This window comes from Macrosteles quadrilineatus, unplaced genomic scaffold (genome assembly GCF_028750875.1).
Source record: "Macrosteles quadrilineatus isolate MER2022 unplaced genomic scaffold, UCM_ALF_1.0 Scaffold_8__2_contigs__length_117827958, whole genome shotgun sequence".
Classification (NCBI taxonomy): Eukaryota; Metazoa; Arthropoda; class Insecta; order Hemiptera; family Cicadellidae; genus Macrosteles; species Macrosteles quadrilineatus.
The window spans coordinates 90,296,296-90,318,993 of record NW_026542601.1 but is presented as its reverse complement, the minus strand read 5'-3'; the positions used below and the strand labels follow the sequence as shown (position 1 = coordinate 90,318,993).

At 36.3% G+C, this 22,698-nt stretch overlaps 2 protein-coding genes across 5 annotated transcripts in view; one reads left to right on the top strand and one right to left on the bottom strand.

The window, feature by feature from the left end:
- The first annotated feature begins 270 nt into the window (after positions 1 to 270).
- LOC129001684 (SPRY domain-containing SOCS box protein 3) lies at positions 271 to 7,812 on the top strand. The gene is made up of 5 exons (XM_054429076.1): positions 271 to 300; positions 2,602 to 2,683; positions 4,062 to 4,141; positions 4,643 to 4,762; positions 4,987 to 7,812. Exons 1-5 carry the CDS (start codon positions 298 to 300, stop codon positions 5,509 to 5,511), a joined length of 810 nt encoding a protein of 269 aa, XP_054285051.1. The 5' UTR covers positions 271 to 297; the 3' UTR covers positions 5,512 to 7,812.
- Positions 7,813 to 8,455: 643 nt separating this feature from the next.
- The window catches only part of LOC128999831 (collagen alpha-1(IV) chain-like), a 41,308-nt gene continuing 27,065 nt past the window's right edge, over positions 8,456 to 22,698 (bottom strand). The window contains exons 19-32 of one of the 4 annotated variants that reach the window (XM_054426530.1): positions 22,289 to 22,414; positions 21,417 to 21,640; positions 20,554 to 20,820; positions 19,309 to 19,480; positions 17,982 to 18,227; positions 17,188 to 17,310; positions 16,228 to 16,470; positions 14,287 to 14,511; positions 13,791 to 13,951; positions 13,039 to 13,240; positions 11,948 to 12,119; positions 11,174 to 11,288; positions 9,606 to 9,867; positions 8,456 to 9,069 (exon numbers count right to left, since the gene is read on the bottom strand). In XM_054426530.1, coding sequence (XP_054282505.1) covers positions 9,610 to 9,867; positions 11,174 to 11,288; positions 11,948 to 12,119; positions 13,039 to 13,240; positions 13,791 to 13,951; positions 14,287 to 14,511; positions 16,228 to 16,470; positions 17,188 to 17,310; positions 17,982 to 18,227; positions 19,309 to 19,480; positions 20,554 to 20,820; positions 21,417 to 21,640; positions 22,289 to 22,414 — 2,534 coding nt within the window. In that variant the 3' untranslated portion in view covers positions 8,456 to 9,069; positions 9,606 to 9,609. Of the gene's footprint in view, positions 9,070 to 9,172; positions 9,248 to 9,332; positions 9,424 to 9,605; positions 9,868 to 11,173; positions 11,289 to 11,947; positions 12,120 to 13,038; positions 13,241 to 13,790; positions 13,952 to 14,286; positions 14,512 to 16,227; positions 16,471 to 17,187; positions 17,311 to 17,981; positions 18,228 to 19,308; positions 19,481 to 20,553; positions 20,821 to 21,416; positions 21,641 to 22,288; positions 22,415 to 22,698 lie in introns of those variants that run through there. The other 3 variants (XM_054426533.1, XM_054426532.1, XM_054426531.1) reach the window with 3 other exon arrangements.

Genomic DNA, 22,698 nt, shown 5'->3' with positions numbered 1-22,698 from the left:
GCTGTAGATTGTAAATCCTGACAAAATCAGCGAGATTATCTTTTTGATATTTTAGAAACTGGACCCGACTACGACTATTGTCCTTGCTGACGAAAACAGCTGATATTAGTTAAAAAGAAACACTACTCATACTCCATTATACTATTTTATACACAGTGATAAACGCTTTGAATCTTAGTACAAATTGTGACAGATAAAAATCCCACACATTTCACGATTATCCCTCGTTGTCCCGTTTTATCCCGGTTCCCCTCCCCTCCTATCGACCGGTCTGTCGTCTGTCGGCATGGTACATACATGGTGAGTGCTTCCTTATAAGTATTTACAACTTAAATAAAATAAGTTAGGTACGTTAAGTATTACTAGTTATGGTACACGCTAATTGTACCATCTTCCCCTGTATATCGGTCTCTCAAGATAAAACTTAAATTTTATTGTTTGTAAAGTATCGTAATGACGTTTCTACATAGGGAAAGGATTGATTAAAATATTTTACAATCAGCAAAAACTAAAAGTTTATATTTAGAAATGAATGTACCTTATTGCCTATTAAATACTACTACAAGCATGAGAATTAATTACTAAAAGTAAGAGATGATAATACTGCATAAAGCTAGCAACATAATTGTTTAAATTGAAACCTTAAAAGGTAATAGCAAAATTATGGTACAATGATTTTATGAATGTAAAAACTTAAGTTACAGAAAAATTTACTTTTTACATCATGTAGGCACCCTGAGGTTACAAGGGCGGTAATTAAATTAATAAAATTAACCATAACCTTTACTGTAACCTAATAAGTTCAACATTTTTAATAAGATTATCTTATAGTTATAAGATTTATGTTGTAGTATTACTATGTGTTTTTTATTGACTAAAAGTCAATGGCCACATGAAGAAATAATTGAATTTTGTTTGGAGAAATGTATAAACATACTGTAAGAATGTTTCAGCTCTGATTATCACTATTTACATAATGCTACACTAGTTTAATTTGTTTATCAAGAAAATTAAGTTTATCTTTTTATTGACACAAAAAAGTTATTAAACTTTAAGTTTTGCGCAAAAATGTCTTGTTCAGAAAAAATATGTTATTTTCTCCATGTATGATTATAGTAATCCGAATTCTTTATGGAATGTGTACTTATGTCGATTATGTTAGGTACCGGTATTAAAAAAAAATATTTATGATATCAGATAGAAACATCCCTAACCAAAGTGAAACCCTAAAAAAGAGCATTTAAATAGGCTACTGTATTTGATTTATATCTTGTATAAAACATAATTTTTATGGGTAGGTAGTAAAAAATTTCCCATTTTAAAGAATGTGTGTAACTATAAAGTTTATATGATTTTAACTTTAAAATTAGAAGTGAGTGCTACAATTTTTTTTCATAAGCGACACATCAGTGATTATGAGAAATTATAAAGCAGGCTATACATAATTGAATCTGTCCCTATGTATGTTTCTGTCTTCTTCATGAAAGTAGGCCCTATATACGTCAAATAACACTTGTAATAATATATTTACACTTAAACATACAACATACTGTTTTATTTACTCACAAGGTATGGTAAATATGTAATTACCGTCTTGTGAGTAAACAATAAGTGTAAATATATTTTTAAAAGGGTTATTTTTGACATATATTTGTACTTTCAGGTAATTTAATAACACGTACGATGATGATCAAGAAGTTGTTTAATTCTCCATCTAAATATCGCTTAGGGTTCCGCTCCAGAATTTCAGAATCATTTTATTGGTCGGTTACTATGGCAGAAAAAAATAAAAGAATAATCTACAATCCTTGGACATTTTAATCTCAAAGGGATATTCAAAGTTGAAATTAATAAGAAAAGATCTTAAGAACCTTTATATATATACACAAGTAGATATGTTATGTATACATATATATAAATCCTATTATAAAAGATTACCTGTGCTAAGACACTATTTCTTTTTTGTAAGTATAGTTTTAAACAAATAATTATTGGCAAAGCATTTTATAATTTGAGGTTTTACTGATGGGAAAGAATATTTCACTGTTTAGACATCTTAAAAAGTCTAAAGTTTTACCATTCTACAACATTATTTACAATTTATAAATTATTATTCAACCAATTTTAAAAACTGTTTTTAAAACCAAATATTTATTTGTAAGTAATACATCTCTGCTTGTCTATTTGTACTGTATAACCACAGACAATGGAAAGTATTATATTGTCTGTGGTATAACCAAAGAGTAGAGCCATAGACTATGGTAGAGCACAAATTGTAAATCCACGCCATCTAAGAGACAAATATTTGGTCATAATCAGCACACTAGCACAATCAAAAGTTGCCAACGAAAACACACTAGAAAACATTATTCAGATTTCAAAATAATATAATGAGAGGTATACTTTTACTGTACTAGGAAATGTGTACAATTACAAAAGTATACTAAACTGTCAGATGGAAACATTGGAAACAGCTGTGATATCTGTAATTGTGAAGGTACTTTTGCTTATCAGCTAGTGTTGTTATGTTTGCATTTGATCAGTAAATGTCAAAAAGCTGTTGATAAAATGGAGGATATAACCTCTTTTTTGTTTTTAAAGATGGACAATGACCAGAACAAAGAAGAAAATGAAGAAGTAGAACCAGAACTGAAAACATGGATAGACTACACTAAAAGTTGTGGTAAGTTTTGTTTTAATACTACTTTTCTTATTTCGGTTTCCATTTGATCTTTGATGGAGTATTTTTTTGTTCAACAAATTATGTTCCAAGTTTTAATAGATCATTTTTACCAACTATGAACCCATTGGGGCTAAACAGTAATGTGATTAACAATATTGTGGGCAAACAAAATATGTCTTGTTATAATAGTAAAGTAAAGGTTAGACAAGCTCAAAAGTCTACATATGCTATGCGATTGTTTATTTATACTAAAGCATACATATTTTTTTGTTAGTGTCTTGGCCAGTGGCATTTTGAAAGTAGATAATACAAACATGCATGGAGAAGCGGTTTTGTCGATTTACTGGGAATAAAACCTGTCTTTCCCATAATAAAGCCTGACACTCTAACCTCTAGGTAACACCACAGAGAAGTACAAAGCAAAGGATACACTCTGTGGTACACTTGAGTGGTGTCTAGCATTAGTGCGGGTGTCTAGGACTCCAACGCCCACCCCCTTGCCTTCATGTACTACTACGCTAACGGTGAAAGTAAGAGCCTGTGCCCTGTGCGATAGGAATTTCTAATCAGTGCTCGCAGTTCAGGTCTTGCTCGTCACAAGTATATTTCTGGCACAACATACCAGAACTGAAAGCATACTGTTGTCCCATAAGCATGGTTTCCTCCGTACCTTACTTTTCTGTGGCAGCTCACTCCCTTTAAATACGGTATGTAAAGTGTATAAATTCAATTCCCTTGCTAAAGCTGAGGCCTGTTATAGAGTAGAAAAGAGATTTATTTAATAAATTAAGCCTCTGGCATATGTTGCCGTATATACTTTTCTATGTAATCTTTTAAATCCCAACATCTAAAAGAAGAACAGATTGAAAACTACAGCATCTTTACATCTCCATCAATCAACGTTGTGAAAAACTAAAAGATAAAATAGAACTTAAAGGTGGCTCACTTTGTATGAGGCCCATTCAATTGTATACTTTGTGAATACAAGATTGTAAACTGGCACAACTGCTCTATAGGTAGAAAGCTTACTTTAATATCCAATAAATAATAGGATTTTTTCAGATAGTCCTGCATTTAGAATTGATGAAAGACTGCATTATCTTCAGTATAGTGTTTCATTCATTTCAGTAGCTTGAACAACATCAGGGTTGTGTTAAGATTCAGTGGAGCCCTGGGCAAACCCAAAAGCAGCGCCCCCTTTTTACCTAGTGCAGGCGGGCGGTGGTTGGGGGCACCCAGCAGGCGCCCCCAAACCACTAGCGCCCCTGGGCGTATGCCCAGTCTGCCTGTTTATAGAAGCGGGCCTGAACAACATACAGACTAATTAAACTGTTATGTTGGAATGATGTTTTATTTTAATGTCTAGGAACTTTTGCAGGGAGAGATAGGGACAATGAGCCGTTAAAATATGGATGTGAAGATCACTGGACTTGGAATAGACACGATCGCAGCCATGAGGTAAATATGTGACATATAATTCCTTATTATCGTTAATCATTACTTTAAGACAGTGTCATATACGCGTGCGTGATTTAGGGTAAATATGAACGCATGTAGAGATGTAGAATGGAATCAGATAAATTGTGTAGCTTTTTTGTTACTGGCTAAGATAATTCGTTTCTTAAGTCAGGGCCATTTACTAAACTAAGCCCAATGATAAGTGACGGTTTTCAGGATGTAATATAAATTGAGATTTAAATGTGGAGAGTAATTTAATTTATTCACAAATTTGAAGATCAGATCATTGAGATCAACAGATTCGCCCGTTTTTGTGTTTTCAAAGCCCATAAGGTATTTTTGAGTGCTAGCTAACATAGCTGTGACATCACGATACGCTACAGTTATGGTGAATTTATCTGATGTATCCACTATATTCTACTGTGAGAATATCCTGATTTTAAACCAACCTCGTTAAACTACCATTTGTGTACTACTTTGTAAACTCCCTCTGTTCCTCAGGTCAGACTGTACGGGTCAGGCTTGCGGGTGGCTCACTTCCACCCGAACTGGAGCAGTGGCACTGCAGGTGTCCGGGGCACCCGAGTAATTAACAATGGCCGCTACTTCTGGGAGGTTCAGGTAATATATCTAAGAGCAAGGGTTAAAAAGAGCTTCACATTCAGTGGTAATTAATTTCTGCAACTGAATATTTGGAAACTAAGTACAGTAAAGTATAAACCTATATTTATTTACAAAATTACATCACTGTTCAAGGTGTTAAGTTGTTTTTAATGAATTCACTGACCATTTCTCTCGAAACACCAAGGGTGTACAGACATACATTAGATTTTATATTTTCTCAGGTGTCTCAAAGGATATTCGGGACGAGTATGATGTTTGGGATCGGCACCAAGAAGGCTCGGCTGCACCGCAACCAGTTCACCAACATGATTGGAGAGGATAAGCACAGCTGGGGTCTTAGTCACAAGGGTCTTATCTGGCACGGTGGGGTGTGGTCGCAATACACGGCTCCTTTCCGAGAGAACCAGGCTACCACTGTGGGCGTTCTGTTTGACGGGGTCGAGGGAACATTGACGTTCTACAAGGACAGTAAGTGTCTGGGCGTGGCGTTCCGAGACCTGCAGCAAGTACGGGAGCCATTGTACCCAATGGTGTGCTCGACAGCCTGCAAGACAGAGATGACCCTGACATACATGCGACGCGACTTTGTCAACCTTCAAGATCGGTGTCGTGCAGTCATTCTCGAAGCGATCAAAAACAAACGTGACCTAGAGAAACTGGAAGTGCCGACATTGATCAGGAACTATCTAGCCGAGGCAGTCTCCACGCAATTTGCTCCGATCAATTATTATGTTCTGAACGTTTGAAACTGAGTGAAGTTACAGTTTCATTAGTAATGTTTAAGAAGGCTCTAGGCCTGGATTGTGATTTTTTAAGAGGAATAGCAGCTAGATTACCCTGGAAAAAGTCTAGGTAAGCCATAGCAAAAACAGAAAACACATGATATTCCGTATCTATTTCGTCCAATTGTACTTGTTCACACTTGACAATATCTCCCATGAGATGAAATATTTTAATTGTTTTCTATACGTTTTGTCTTCTGTGTGTACTAATGGCATTCCGGTACTTTTTGAAAGGTAAGCTAGCTGCTATGCCTTTATTTTTAAAATCACAATTTTATTAGTGAGTTAAGAATTTCGCACAATGTTATCCAGCCAGTGCAATGGCTTGTTTAATAGTAAGTAGTAAAAATAATTAATATTTTCATACAGTAGGCCCACTGCGTTTTTATTTTAAATTAATGTTGTTGCGTAAAAGATCTAGTCCAAAACTAGTCTAAGTTTTGTCAATGTAAGTGTGATTTCATGTGATTTTAGAAGATTATTTACTTGTTACTAATTTAGATGTTTTGTTTTTATTTGTTTTTGTTATATTTTTAGGTAATTTGTGTTTGTTGCTTTATGGGTTATTATATTATTGAATAATTCTCGTAATTAGGCTTTTGTTGGTGGTGTTAAGCTTTCGGTGTACCTATGAGGTGATATTCAATTTTTAAATAGTAAATATGTAGCTATAGTGTAACAGAGTTATAAAATTAAAATGGTGGTTTTACAAAATTGTAGGAGAACATTATAAAGCAGGAGGTAGAATTGTAAGTTTTTTTGTATGTTTGGTTATAATATAGTAGAAGAGGACAACTATTTTGTAGACTATTGCTCTCCAACATTCCAGTAATGAGACTAATCAAAACTTTTAATTTATCTTGAACGTTTGGTAAATATATTTTAAAATCTTAGAAACTTTATACATAGTTGGCTGTTTTTTTAAACAGTTCACTTATTTACTGCTTTTCAAACAAAACAAAATTCTAGCCAAAGCAAAAAACTTGTTAGAAATTTAACAAACAAATTACAAATAAAGGGACATACTGGAAGTGAAAACCTGATTGTGGCGATAACATTAGCAATATATTCTGTATATTTAATTTTAAGGCTACCCACACATTTTATCAACTTTGTGTCTAACATTGTTTGCGCAAGCAATAAAAAATGTAAGTTACATTAACTATGAATTACTGATAAAAGCAAATTATTACTAGCGTATGATTATTAAAGCTTCATTGTGATCTACAGATATATTTTTGGTAGATAATGAAAAGAATAGTCAATGAGTAAACTATAGGTTAAATAGCTGTATAGGTGATGTATATTTGTAATTTACCTTGATATTTTGCTTTCAACTATAAGAAAATACTCATTTTTAAAATTAGGACAACATGAAGTTACATTATACAAGATCGCTTTTCAAAAACAGTTAATTTTATTTTGTTCAAGGTAAGTTTCATTTATATTTGAATTCATATCTAGACTGAGTTTGAGTAATAAAAACTCCTCGTATATTCACACTTTCACAGAGCAACTTTTGTTGTACGCGGACAGTTTTTTTAGTAAGGGCCGTTTTTACGTATAAATCCGTGTTTCACTAGTACTCCGCAACGAGGTTTCTTCTCGCCACTTACTGGCATCATTTGTGAACATAATTACACCATTTGCAGCTCTGTGGCATTTCGGGAGGAATTGTGTTTTGGTGGGTACTTCTCACAAACGACCACAAAGGAAAAGGGATTTCATGGCCATTTTTACTCTCTCTAACCCATTACCGCACTTTATCCTCACTCATTGCATTAGGGCCATAGCCTTCAGTCATTTAGCAATGAATGTCGGTATCGGATATGTTTCTTGTAATAAAAAAAAAACTTATCACTGACCTTATCTATCTTATCACGCACCTGGCAAGAGATTCGATAGTTAGAAAAATTTAAAAATCACATTGAAGCATATCAGGTACAGAGCTGCAAATTTTGTGTCATGCCCACAAATGGTGCCAATAAGTGGCGAGGAGCTTCATTGTACAAGCAAAGTACTTATTTATACGCAAAAACGGTACTTACTAAAAAAATCGCCCTCACATTTAGCTAATTCTTTATAAATCTTTTTTAAAGTTATTTAATGTATTCTTGTAAAAAGTTGTTCATCCGTGGATTTCTCAGTTGTGCCATATTGTGCAATACTGTATTTCTCTAGGAATTGTTGTGTTTTGCTACCCAATCTGTATATAACATATTGTACAGAAGGTGATATTTTATAAAGAGATGTCACATAAACAAATAGTTTGATTAGTATATCCTGTCAACCCATTCAATCAGTTTAAGCCATCACCAGTTCAGAATAATTTTGGCACACAGTGTATTGATTGGACTTGAAGTACACTCTTCATCTTCTTCGATCACTGGATTTTAGGAGGCATAAGTTTCCGGTCTTTGCTGCCACATCCATCGCGCAACACTCTACCCCACTAAGACTGCCTGTGGTCCTACTGTGGCTAAACTCCGTCACGGATGCTGCGACTTTTAGTTCAGACCTAACGTTATCTATAGTTCTACCGTTCTACCCACCAACAAAATTTTTGGCTGAGTGATAGTTATTAAGCTTATGAGAGTTCAGAATGCATTTTAATTCAATCAGGTCGGCAGTGGGATTTGAATAATTTAGCCGAATATTTTCATCAGGACTTTTAGGACTCACTAGAACCATCTGTGTGAGTTAGAATAGAATGGTGCAATTACTACCCCCAACTACCCCCAACATTCAAAGGGAGAGCTAACTTTTGTCTACAAAAGGTTTAAAATGGCAAAATGGAAGATTTTTATAGCTTAAAAAATCTCGGGACCGAATAATCTTAATTGTTTGTCTACATAGTTTCAGTAAATAAGAATACTTCAAGCAGAAAACACAGGCAAAAAAACAAACATAGATTTACACACACTGTATTTTGTAAGAATAAGTTATTTGACTTAATATAACTCTTATGTAAATAACATTTCTATACATCCTAGCCATTCATTCATATACAGACATACAGTACAAACAGGCATTCCAAATTATTGCATTTAACTCCTACAAAAGTGATCAATCAAAAAATAAATTTTGCTTCACTCCGGTTACGAAAAGAGTAAAATTCATTTGATAATCGTTGTCACTAAAGTAAATTGACTAAAGTTATCTATGTACACAACTGAACACTTTGTTACATTAGTTATATTCTATAAATGTCACTTATAGGACCTATGGCTTTCAACATATCAATAAACAATTAAAAGTATTGAGTAACAAAATAAAAGGAATTAACTTATTGTTATTTACAAAATAACGGTACAAATAACTAACTAGTTACGTCTGACGTTTTACAAAAAGCAGTAGCGAACTTATATTTAAAACACAATCACAATATTCTATTATTAAAATTAAATACATACACAATAGTTAAAGTTTATCATACAAAATATGGCAGTGGAAGAAGATACCTATACAAGACTTGGTAGCACCTGGAACTTGTGGCTCTTAGCCTGTGGTTAACAATTCTACCTGGAAACAAAGTGTAGTAATTAGATAGTCATTCAAGACTTGGTAGCACCTGGAACTTGTGGCTCTTAGCCTGTGGTTAACAATTCTACCTGGAAACAAAGTGTAGTAATTAAATAGTCATTCAAGACTTGGTAGCACCTGGAACTTGTGGCTCTTAGCCTGTGGTTAACAATTCTACCTGGAAACAAAGTGTAGTAATTAAATAGTCATTCAAGACTTGCTAGAACCTGGAACTTGTGGCTTAGCCTGTGGTTAACAATTCCACCTGGAAACAAAGTGTAGTAATTAGATAGTCATTCAAGACTTGGTAGCACTTGGAACTTGTGGCTCTTAGCCTGTGGTTAACAATTCTACCTGGAAACAAAGTGTTAGTAATTAGATAGTCATTCAAGACTTGGTAGGACGTGTAAGTTATGGCTCTTAGCCAGTGGTTATCTTACCTCAGCCCTTGGAACTTGGAGTTTTTTCCGTGATTTTTTTTCACATCCAACTATGTCAACATTCTTGTAAACTACTCCTAATGACCCTATACTCACCGGACTAGGTGGTTTTGATGCACACTTGGCACCTACTGACTCTTTGCAGCAAGTTGCCCTTCTTGAGCGTTTGTTTGCGCGGCGTCACAAACTGGTCTGTCTCTTCGATCGTCGCCAGCCAGAAGCTCAGTTTGTTGGCAAAGTAATGGCAGCTACCTCTTGCGCCGTTGCACTCTATAAACGGTGTCGCACGGAAGTCTTCCAAACACGAGCCTGGACTAGCGAGTGATTGACCTCCTCCCTCTGCGCCAGCCGCCGTGTGCTGCAGAGAACAAATACAACAGTTAGCTGGCATTACAACAAGCAATGATAATGTGTAGTATGCATTTTCTGTGTTTAAATTTGTGTGTGCTCTAAAATGATACAATTTTTAAGAGTTATTTGAAATTCTGTATTATTAGGCTTTTAAACTAAATCTTTACAACCACAAGTAGAGACATATTCTGAAGTAGGTACCACACTGTCTAGAAGCAATTCTGTGGATTTCAGTATAGAGAAAGCTATCCAGCTTTTACCAATATTTGAATAAATAAATATTATAAAACATCGTAAACATGCATTAACACGTTCAATTCGGCACCAAAATTGGCTACATCACTCGTACGGCTAAAATATGAGAAGTCAAATTAACTTTCCAAATATCGTTTTAGATGATGAGTTGTTATTTTGTCATAATTTTCAAATTTTGACACGAGATATATGGCGTCATCATTAGTGACAGGAATATTTGTCATGCGCCGCACCCGTCCGGCTGCCATGTAGAACCGACACACGTGACACCAAAAGTAATCCTTAGTTTGTGTTGTAAACGGTTGGTGTCTGTATCTCCTAGTTCATCTTCAGTGAGAAAGTCATCAATCCGTGAAGAATTAGCCATAACCATTCACTATTGCACAACACTTACATCATATTACAAACTAAAACACAAAAACATAAACACAAATAACAAAAACCGTGCGCGACAGGAACGACGCCGTACGAGGAGACACAAAGGACTACTTCATACAGTGCAACGAAAAACAACATCCTCCGTCGACGGCTCAGCACATCGGTTGGCAGTGCCAGCGATAACGAGATGACTGAGCACCCCGCATTGAACGTGTTAAAAGCATTGAGAAATATTAATAAACTGGTCATTTTTACAAGTAATTTGACTAGTTATAAACAGAGTTAGTCAAATAAAATAAATAACTTATTGATAAGCATTGTACGTGTTATAAAATTACCTGGAAGTACAACAATATGTCAAATAGCACTAGTAGTTATTATATTTACACGTCAAAAGACGGTAAATACATATAAAAGATGGTAAGGGGTGATCGATTTTGTTTGGGCACTCCACCAGACCCAAAAGGCAAGTTTGCCTGGGTCTGATGATGTAAGATGAAGATGTAAGAAGCCGACAAAGATCCAAACTGGAATTCACTAGTGCAGTTCCATTCAAAAAGTTAAAAAATGGTTCAGCATTAAATGTTGGCTGTGCTCTCAGCTAAAGATAATTTCAAAAAAAATTTTACTGGTCATGCATGGTAATATGCATAAAATACACAACACATTTGAAAGCTCACCATAACAAAGCTGTATCCGATCCACAATCCATCCCATCCCGCGGGACAGTCTGGTACGTTGACGGACTGACTGTGCACTGCTATCACATTCGAAGGCGCCTCACACACCACACATCTGTGGGGAAACAGTAACATTAAACAGTGTTAATTAAAACAATACATGCGCAAATCTTTTTCTGTTTCTGTTGTATACTAAGCTGTTATTCTTAGAATCCATAGATATTTTATGTGTCAACCAGATTGTGCTGTCAGACATTTCGATTTTGAAGATGCCTCAGTTGACGACACAACTGCGTTGACACCGATAACCTCTAAGAACCTCTAAAAAAAATCTTTTATCGACACTGGTTGCAAGAGACAGCAAATTAAAGTCAACTTAGCCTCTCTGTCCACCTTCCTCTTCATCTACCATCTGCCGTCTCACTCATCCTTCACCTCATCCATCTGCCTTTTTATAGATATTCTTCTCTACCTTCTCACAATCAACTCCGATTTTCCTAGGAATTCTCTCTTCTCAAATTCTTCTATCATGTCCAAACCAACCTAGTGTAACCATTTGTTAAAGGTAAGTTAAGATTGAGGGAAAACAGAGGTAGACATGATAAAAATAATATACTAATGTTAGGAAGACTACTCTGTTTCACTGTATTGTACTTGAAATTTAAAATGTTTACCGTAACTGGTTAAGTTGTATTTAAGATTTAATAATTTTCAGGAAACAAAAAGATTTATTTGTGAATGATATAAGCAGCATGTCATGTAACCATAGCTTACCTGGAGATGTATTCTCGGATCTGAGATTCTTCTACAGGCATCATGGGTATTGGTGAGTTCGTGCTGAGCCAGTAAGACTTGTCATTTCTGCTGGCGTAGTTGCAGACGTTGTTGAAATCACAGAATAAGAACGGCATTGTTGAGAACTTCCGTATACAAGAGCCAGCAAAACCTGATAAACACAAACAATGTGATTATCAAACAAAGGAGAAAATTATTAAGGATGTAACATAAAGCATGAGGGTCTAAGTCATAAGGGGGGGGGATAGCAGGCTTACCTGAATGGGAAAGAGTCCAATAAACTTTCACAAGAACCACAAAACTTTACTTTAATAATTGTGTCTATAGTGTAAAGTTTTTGTGTTTCCTTTGCTATCCTCACGAAAAATCCTATGGAAAACTATCAAACGTTCCACAAGTTTAAAGATTAACCCATTTCCGCCAACTCATGTATGTAGCCCGTCACCACTATTTGCTCCGAGATACAGTAGCCGTACTAGTGTAACCCACTAGTACCTAAGTAGTTCGTCAGCGAGTACTCAAGTTCATGTGTGCTTCTGCTTATAGTGCAATCAACCTGTTCGACTGACATTGGCATGCTCAGAGTTGGCTAAGTCATTGCACTGACGAGTGCAGCGTTTAGGTCTTTCTACATAAGCGGGTTCAAATTCCGTACATGTGCAATCCATATTAGACATGCCAATGTATGACTCAGCTGGTATAGAAGGCCCACCTTAAACAAACGGTGTCCGGCTTGGGTGGAAGTTGACAACATTAGTAATTAAACCTAGGGGGGGACCTAGAAAAATAATTTAATTGAGAAATAAAAAATATTCTGGCAAAAATGGGTTATCACAGTGTGTTAATAAATTTATATACTCTGTCACAGTCATATTTTATGATAACTGACTTTGTGTTAGGGGAAAAAATGTGATGTTTTTCAAAACCATTATCTGTTTTGAATGATGTTTGAATTTACTGTTTGTCGGTTCTTTAAAAACAAATGACACTCTTGTTATTAAAAATTGGTTTAACGTGTTACATAGGATAGTAACAATCAACTATTTATTATGCATGACTATTGAATCTACCTAAGTCCTGGTTGTGAGCCTTCTCATTTCCTTCTATGTACAACAAACTGTATCCGTCCCATAGCTTGTGGTGTCCGGGGTAACATTCTGGAACCATGTCGTTCTGCGAGTGTTTCACCAGGAGTATTCCGGTCATGTAGTCCCCTTCATCCAGACATGGTGCTCCTGGAACTCCAGGAAGTCCAGGTTGTCCCGGAGTACCCTATGTTGAAGGTTTGGTTTGTAAGTTATTGGTTTGAGAACAAATTAGTAAATATTTAAAATTATTTAAAGTGGGATAGAGCTCAGCCATACTTGAGGAATTATCAGTAGTCTAAATCCACCTGTCACTGTCAGTATAGACAAATTATACTGACCTTTTATCAGACAAAAATCTAAATAAACTTTTATTAATAATAAAATAGCTTTTAACCAAAAAATAAAATAGTCAGACCTATATCTACAATAGTTTCATGCAAGAGAGCATTTGTTATCGAAAACAAATGAGTTTGACGAAAATTGTAAAAAGCTATGTAGACATTAGAAAACAAGTGGGAACGGGGCTGGTCTAGCGCTAGAGGTGAGGACTTTGGCCCCTGAGGACCCGGGTTCAAATACCTCTAACTACCAATGGCATTATGTGATAATGCTGTGACTCTCTAGGCCTAGCCTAAATTAATTTGTAAAATTGTTTTGGTCTAAAGCATATTGTGCTAGGATTTTAAGGAAGATATTTAAAATAAATTTAGTATTGCTATTAAACTGAAACTAACCGCAAGACCAGGTTGTCCATCAAAGCCTCTGTCTCCCCTAACTCCAGTCGGTCCTTCGGGTCCAGGAGGTCCGGGTTGCCCAGGGAATCCTCTCTCTCCCTTCATTCCTTCTATTCCTGGAAGTCCGTCTCTGCCTTGAGGACCAGGCAAACCTGGGGTTCCTGTTTAGCATAAAAAATATTAGATTAGTCTTACTGAAGTGATGTTTGAAGCCCCAATTACAGGAAATAAAGTAGAGTGACTGGATAGTTTTAAGATGGGTTGGTAACAGAAGCACTGCTGCCGGTCTACATTCATTATATTTGTCTATGGCAATACTACAGGTTATCTTTGGAAAATAAAAGTGAAATACTTTATTCATTATGTCTCAGATATGAATTTGGAATCCTATAAAAATGTTCAATTTGCACACTGGCCCCCACGTATCCATTTATTTCGTTTAAATAAAACTGTTACTTGCTGGAAGAAATTGTTTAATCTATTGAAACGTTCAAACCTGGCATTCCAGGAAGTCCTTTGTCTCCCTTTGGTCCAGGAGGAGGCCGGAATCCTGGCTCTCCCTTGTCACCCTTCATTCCGTCAAAGCCTGGTTTTCCCGGTGCTCCTTCTCTTCCTATAAGTCCAGGTTCTCCCGGTTTTCCTGGTGCTCCAGCGTATCCAGGCAGTCCATCCTGTCCTTTGTCACCCTTAGGTCCTTGATATCCTTGTAGACCCTTGGGACCTACAAGTAAAATGTTTGTTAATAAAATGTCTCATCAGCTGACCTTGAATTTTTAGGTCAACAGACAAATAAAACAAGAATGAAATTATACGCTAACCCAACAAAAAATATTACGCCAAGTTACCAGGATAGCCAACATTTTTAACATAACATCCATGCTTATTAGCACGTTCGCTGCGGCACGTCAAATAGCGGGCGTATCCCCAGTGCGGCGCAGCCCTCAGCGTCGAGTAAACCCGATTGCCGCGTGTGATTGGCCTTTTCAATTTTGGTCTGACGAATAGCAAATAACGTGAGGGGATGTCCTGCTTTACAACGAGAGTCGATGTAGTTCGCTAAACACTCACAGATAGCAGCACTGCTTGGAACGTAGCCGGTCCCATTGGAATCGTATTGCCAAATGGAGGGAAAATGACGGGACAAAAAGAAGACTTTTGAGATTGCCAGACGGGGATTTTACGGGGAAATTTACTACCAACCTACACCACAACAAAATGAAAGTCACATACTACACGCTAACGTCGTATAGGTCCGCTTTCGGCCGACGCTAGAGCAAAAACGAAGATATACAAAAAGCATTACCGAGCGTTCCCGATGGGGTACGGACGCACCGTACGGGGGCCAAGCGCCGTACCCGATCGGGAACGGCCGCACTCTACGTGTTAATGATGGTCGAAACCAGACATTTTGAATCTCAAAACTGAAACCGAACTTAAAAAATCAAATCCCGAATCTGGAGTCTAAAAACTGAAAGGTGAAACTTTTTTATTTGCCAAGTGAAAGCTCCAAAAAAATAAAGGTAATAATAAAATATTTAATATGCAATCAAAACTGAAAGAAATTGGACCCAGACCCTGACATAATAATTATCCTGAATATATGGCTAATAAACTAAACCTAAATAACATATATTTTTAATACATCACAAACACTAAAATAAATTAAACTCCTTACACTTACATAAATATTAAATCAATTAAAAAAACATTATTTATTTGGTTTAGTAAAATACAGTACCGATATGAAACTGTATGGTACGTTGATCCAGTATTAGTATTTTTTATACCTTTTGCAGTTCACACACTGTTACATCAGTGACTCGATGATTTGTTTGCTCCATTGCTGCCAGCTTGAGTGTAAACGGTGTTAAGAGCAAAAATAATTATGCCAAAAAATGTCAGCTATTTCAAAACCAGAACTTACAAAATCCTTAATTATTTCAAAACTTTACAATCACGAAACTCGCCGATCGAATCTCGAAACCGAAACTTTTCCAAAGCTTAGATAGATGGTTTTGAGACTTGAGACTCAGTTTTGACCCTGCACTAATGCTTATTATAAGTCAATGAGTTAATTATTTGCTTTAATATAAGTAAAATACTGGATCAGCCGTTTTGTGAGCGATGGCACTACACAAACAACCCCTATCGGCCATAAAATGACCGATCGCCAGTTCCAGAGTTAAAACCTCAAATAGCTTTGGGGTTAAACAAACATTAATTTATGATTTTTACATGTCCAACAATGGTTTTCGTTATTTTCCTCTTATTCCAACTTTGCAACAGATGGTTTTGTATGACCTGTATGACAATCCAAACTTTACTGTATAAGTACAAAATAGTACTTTAGCTTTGGTCCTCCTGGCCCAAGGAGCTTTATATGAGTTCTACATCTTTAGTGATAGAGCCTGCAGAGATGTTTGGTCAAGTTTCTCACCTGGCAATCCCTGATTTCCCTTCTCTCCAGGAGCTCCCAATGCAGCTGGTCTGCCTGGCTCTCCCTTAGCTCCTGGATATCCGGGTTGTCCTTCCTTTCCTGGGAATCCTGGTGGTCCATTGGCTCCTGGAGGTCCTGGCACTCCCGGGAATCCTCTGTCTCCCTTCTCTCCCACGGGACCTAGGGATCCTGCTGGGCCGACTGGACCTTGTTTTCCTGGAAGACCAGGGAAACCTGGTTCTCCTATAGGAAAATATTTGTAAGATTACTTCCTACATTAGGAAACCAAGCAAACTATTATATAGATTCATCAACACTAATGTTTGTAACTTATGTATTTATGAAATTTAGTTGTAACAATACACATTCCTTGCCATGCGACTCACTAGTGTGTACTGTATAAGTCATGTGAAAGCCAAAAGTCAATGTGTGTTACGTGATGTTAAATGAACTTAAAATGAATTAAGATAATCTTAGAATAACTGACAATCATTTGGGTAGAATATTGATAATTTAAGAGAAGGTTTGACTATACCTCTTTTATTTGGTTTAAAATTCTATGAAATATTTTTTTACTTTCTATTAATATATTAAATGCAACTGGGTTTTTTATAATTACTCGTACATTCCTAAAACTGGAGGTTTTCAATGAAATGACTTATGAGGAAATTTGAAAGGATAGAGTTCAGCTAAGATCCTTCTACTCTCTCAAAAAGTCCTCTAGAACAAAATAATATTGGTTTTTTGCGAGATTGCTTGCAGGGAACTTTCAAAGATTAGTTAGAAGAACTTGTAACCTATCTAAAGAAAAAAAAAAACTCTAAAACTGACTTCTTAGGATCAAATAAATTAAGTAAAAATCCTCTGTTATAACATTGTATATAAATATTGTATATTAGAAGAGGCTTTTAAAATTTCAATTAGTAGCAAAAATTTTTACTAAAAGATTTTGTAATTTACCCTTTTGTCCTGGTGTTCCCGGGATTCCAGCTCTTCCTGGCTTGCAGATCAGACCAGGAAGTCCTTTTTCTCCCTTCTGGATCAATCCTTGAGGTCCTGGGGGTCCGGGAGGTCCTCCCACTCCTGTCAAACAGCTGACAGTTTAAAAAAAATGTTTACACTGATGAAGAGCTTAAAATCTGCTTGCCTTACATAACTTATTTTCCACCACCAATTACGGCTTTGATTGACCACATGTACCTTGCAATATGAAAATTGATATTACCTCTGAAGCATACAATTTACTCCATCTATGTTCCCATTTATGCTCTTATCAGATTATCATGATAAAAACTCTGTGAAATAGTCTCAGAGCAGGTCCAGCCAGATCAGCTCTCTTTAACGACCTAGGCCAAACTCAAGGGGACATGTGATTGATGAGAAATTATGGTAGCTTCCAATCTAAGTAGAATTTTGCTTGATTATGATTTTAAACAGGAATTTCAACAATAAATACTAAAAATTACAACAATGAGAAAAGACGTGATGAAAATTGTTAGAAAATTTAAAAATTACAGAGCTTATATGTTATACAGTTGTACTGTTTCTACTTAAGTTTTTTAGGGTTTAGCTACATGATGCAGCTCTTTGTTCAAGTTCTTGCTTTAAGCAATCGCAGTATATAATAAAGGTAGTACCTGGGGACCGAGCTTTGCTCGGGGAAAATCATTAGTTTACTCTGAAAGCAAAAAATTATCATAATGTTGCTGCCACCACTCAGCTCACCAGACAATCTTTACATTGAGCTATTTTACCTTTGGGTCCATCATTGCCAGGACTTCCCTGAATGCCTGGTGGACCAGGGAATCCTCGGTCGCCCTTCAGTCCTTTTTCTCCTGGTAGTCCGTCCAATCCGCGATCTCCCTTCAATCCGCTGTATCCCTGCAATCCTGGAACTCCGGGTTCTCCTTTGTCTCCCTTCACCTCCACCACGGGTCCTGGAGGTCCTTGGTCACCCTTATCTCCTCTCTGTCCTGGGTAACCAATCACTCCTGGCCCTCCTGCAAATAACATTATATGTTAGTATTGTTAGTGGGATTTCCAGTACATAGTCTACAATGTCCTCCCTAAGAGCACTAGGGAAATGGCCGCTTGGTGTAAAATAAATGAAAATAGTTTACAAATTACTGATGTTAATCAATATCTATTATAACTCCTCAGCGCTTAGTCACTGACTGGGATACCATGATTTAGAGATAATGCTTGGTTTGACAAACGTTTAACTTGTTTTATAAGAACTAAGAATGTTCAATTCGCCCAAAATACGGACAATGTTGGGTAGTGTTGGGGTGTGTGTAGGTTTAATTGCTGCTTACTGGGCAGGTATAATGCAGTCCACATGATACAAATTGGGAAGCTTGTACACATTAAGCTAGGTCAATTTAATTTTGTGTGTCTCAAAAAAGCTTTAAAGTCTCTCATTTAAGCACGTGATTTTCTAATTCCATACTGCCTAAGCCACCTGGTGACACCCCCCAGAATATAGGTCTAGTACCCCGTTGGAGTTATCATGATAACGGTCACACACACACATACATATTCGCTAAAAGGAAAATAAATTAAGTGACTAAAGGACCTTGATTTAATAATAAGTTCTTTTTGCCTGGACTTTTTGTACCCCTCTGAAATTTTACCCCACCCAGATTAGTGAGGTTCTTACGATGACGTCTCATTTTCTCGACAATATCGACGTGAAAAGCACATTTTCGTTTACTTTCTCATGAAAAAATCTCCAGAGCCTTACAAAACTGTAAGCTCAGTTATGGTAAAACATAAATCAACAACTATTAGTTTAGTTGCTAAAATTTAAGTGTTATTACGTATAGTGGAACGTTACTAAAGTGAGAGATTTTAGTAATGTCAAACTTAAAACTGTAGAGTTTAGTAAAAATACCTAGAGCACTTACAAAAGAGATAAAAAATGAGGTCTTTCTAGTTTATACTTATATTTAATTTATGAGTGGCAAACACACCAGAAGTTCAATGAAGAAGAGTGTTAAACAGTGTATATAGCTTACAACTAAAGCATCAAAATTAATTTGGGATACCAAGGTTTAGATGGCCAAAATATTATGTTATTACCTATTAACCCTTTGTCTCCCTTTGGTCCGTTGAATCCTGGCACTCCTGGTAATCCCTTGTCTCCCTTCGATCCGGGATATCCTGCTGGACCTGGGGGTCCTACTTCTCCTTGAGCTCCGGGTATTCCGTCCATTCCAGGTGTTCCAAGTGATCCGGGTGATCCAGAAAGTCCCTAAAAGAAAAGTGTGACTTAGGAGTTAGTGATTTGAAACTAATAAACTTTCTAGGCAGAAAAAAGGAGGAATTAATAAAATTACTGTTTTTTTTAATTTATCACCAGAAAATTCGTGTTGAAATATCAGACATATTAACTGAATGCTATAACCATATCATAGATAAACATACTACCTTAGTAGATTTCTCATCCTTATGGATCATCTGAAGACAATTTTATTGTTAGTTCTGTACAGTGCTCTGTAGAGGTTGTGTTTTGTTTACAATTTGTTTCTTCTTTTGTTATTACAGTAATTTAAAAGTTTAGCCAAATAAAACAATATAATCATAAAAAACCCCGTATCCTATTTGTATAACCAAACAGTAAATCAAAAATCAAATCATTAAATTAATCCTAAAATAATAGAAACAAAATTTTGTCGACACTACAGTATCACAGGACATAATTTGATCATTATGATACTGAATTGATTTACTGTACAACACAAGGCACTCTAATATATGTTTAAATAGACAATCGTTTGTGCATCATAACATAAAACATAAAGAGGTAGAGAACTGTATTTCACAAATGAAAGCACAATTGCCACACTACTTCAAAATGTATCACCAACAAAATATTGGACTGTAAACTGAAATTTTACACAAAATTATCTCTCCCTAGCAGTGTCGTAGGCATATTGCTGTGTTCACATTTTGACTTTGCCCATGACCTTTCAAAATCTGAGGTGAGGCTTTGGGAAGTCCAAATTTACCAGACTTTGTGGCAAAAAAAAAAAAATAATAATAATAATAACCACAATGTTTAGCCTACATTTTCTTTGACAACAACATTTAGATTTTTTTTTTCAGAAAAAAAGTAGATTAAAATCAAGCAACAATGGATTGTTATAAAACAGCGGCATTTAAGGTTCTAGTACTCAAGATGTGTGTAGGTTGCATCTTGGAATCAATGGTGGTTAAATCGGTTAAATCTGTCAACTGGTAGCTCTTATATTGCCTGTCACTCCCCATTTTGACCTTAATTAGTTACCCTTTTCTGAACTAACATATAGATAACAATAAACATACTCTGTCTCCCTTATCACCGGGATACCCTGGTAAGCCAGGCTCTCCCTTGAATCCTGGATTTCCGTCTCTTCCGGGCAACCCGGCTAATCCTATCTCTCCCTTTTCTCCTTGCTGTCCTGGCCTGCCAAATCCTGGAAGTCCAGCCTCTCCCTTGCCTCCTGGAATTCCGTCTTTGCCTTGAGGTCCAGTGGGACCCCTCAATCCCGGCATTCCTGGATCTCCTTTCTGTCCCTTCTCTGATGCCTGTCCAGGTGTACCCTTGGGACCCTGCAATAATAATAATTCATCATTATTCAGAATCATTCGTTGCAGATCACAAAATATATTACTGTACCAGTCCGATTAATAGGTAAATCATAGTTGTTGTCAAGTAGGATAGGATTGTATATTTTTCCTATTAGCGATGGTCACAGCTGTCTATTAGCTTTGATGAATCATGCAATAAGTGGCTGGTGCAACTACGGTAACATGATGGAACGTGGTTTGGTAGGTGGTAAAATGAGATTGGAGGAGATTGTTTGGAGTTCAATAGTGGGGAAATCTTAGCCAAATGCGCCCAAATGATTTACAGAGCTCTTTTTAATGTACTTACTCTTGATAAAACTGTTGGTAGACTTAATTTTGAAATTGAATTACACATTTGAAATATATTCAAACCATATTGAGTTAGAATTCTTTAGCTTACTCTGGTAGATTGTTTAAGTAGATGATTATCAACAAAACTTCAAATTTGTTTTATCACCAATTCCTACCCACTTTATACCTTGATGAAATAACTTCAAATTTTTAGCTTGAAAAAGAAGTTGAGAACAATTCTGATTAAGTTTAGTTTATTTTTGGATTGTAAAAAAAAATTGCCTCACCATGAGTCCGGGAGGTCCAGTATTTCCCTTGATACCCAGAGGTCCTATAGGTCCAGGAGGTCCCGGAGGTCCTGGGAATCCCCTGTCTCCCTTCTCCCCCACAGGACCTGGCGGTCCCAGAGGTCCATCCGGACCTGGAGGTCCTGTGAATCCCATCACTCCTGGACTTCCTTTGTCTCCTTTTTCCCCTGGTATTCCATCCATTCCTGGTATTCCAGGTTCACCTTTTGGAGCAAAAGAAATTTTATAAACAACTAGTTAATGATCTGATATAAAATTTAGTTGACTAAACTGTATTACTATTTAAAAAAAGGGTTGTTTGGTATTTTGTTTGTCCATAACAAAGTAAAAGCTATATGGGAAAGTTTGAGTTAGGTATTTCATTTGAAATGAAAAGGAAATTACAATTTTAGAATTTTTATATCAGCAACATTGGTAATTATCACTACTAATCGCAGCAACATCCGTCATCATCTTTTATGATCGCGCCAAACAACTTTGATGATTTATGATTTTTTTTAGCATAGCGGGGACATTGTACTCATGTTCTTTGATCGGAATTCTTTACTTAACACGGTGACACAAAAAGAGGACAAACTGCGCTTACTGGCAGATTTTATTAATGATTTTTCAAAATCTAAAATTGTGTGGTTCTAAAGACAATTTTTTGGCATTCTTCCCAAAGCGCAGAGCCGACATATTCCTTTAGACACAGCTGTTAATTAATAGCCTATACAGCTAATGGTGACTAAGGGACCTACATTTTGTAGTGGAATCCGAACCACATTGCCTTGGTATTAACGAATTTGTCTATTATCAGGATAGTACTGCGTTACTCACTAGTGCATGAATGATTGAATACTGCTACTAACCTGATAGTCCTCTAGGTCCTTGGAATCCCTTTTGCCCGTCTGCTCCTGGGATGCCTCTTTCTCCTTTTGGTCCTGGGTAACCAAGAAGTCCAGGTCGTCCTGCCTCTCCAACCAATCCCGGAATACCTAAGGAAATATAAATTGAAATATTACAGAAAGTTATAGAGTGTTGTCTTATCTATGTATCGATGGGTAATTTACAAAAGAATTGTTACCTGGTAGGCTACTGTATTATTTCTGAGGAATTCCCCTAAAAAAACCTGAAAACTTATAAATTAATATTCATTATTTGCTTTTCGATGGTTCTTTATCACAATAAGATGTGAATGTGGGAAAAAATTACATATTACATGATTAGAATCATACGGATGAAAAAGAACCTTGGAATATCGAGTTGAAAATATGGAGAA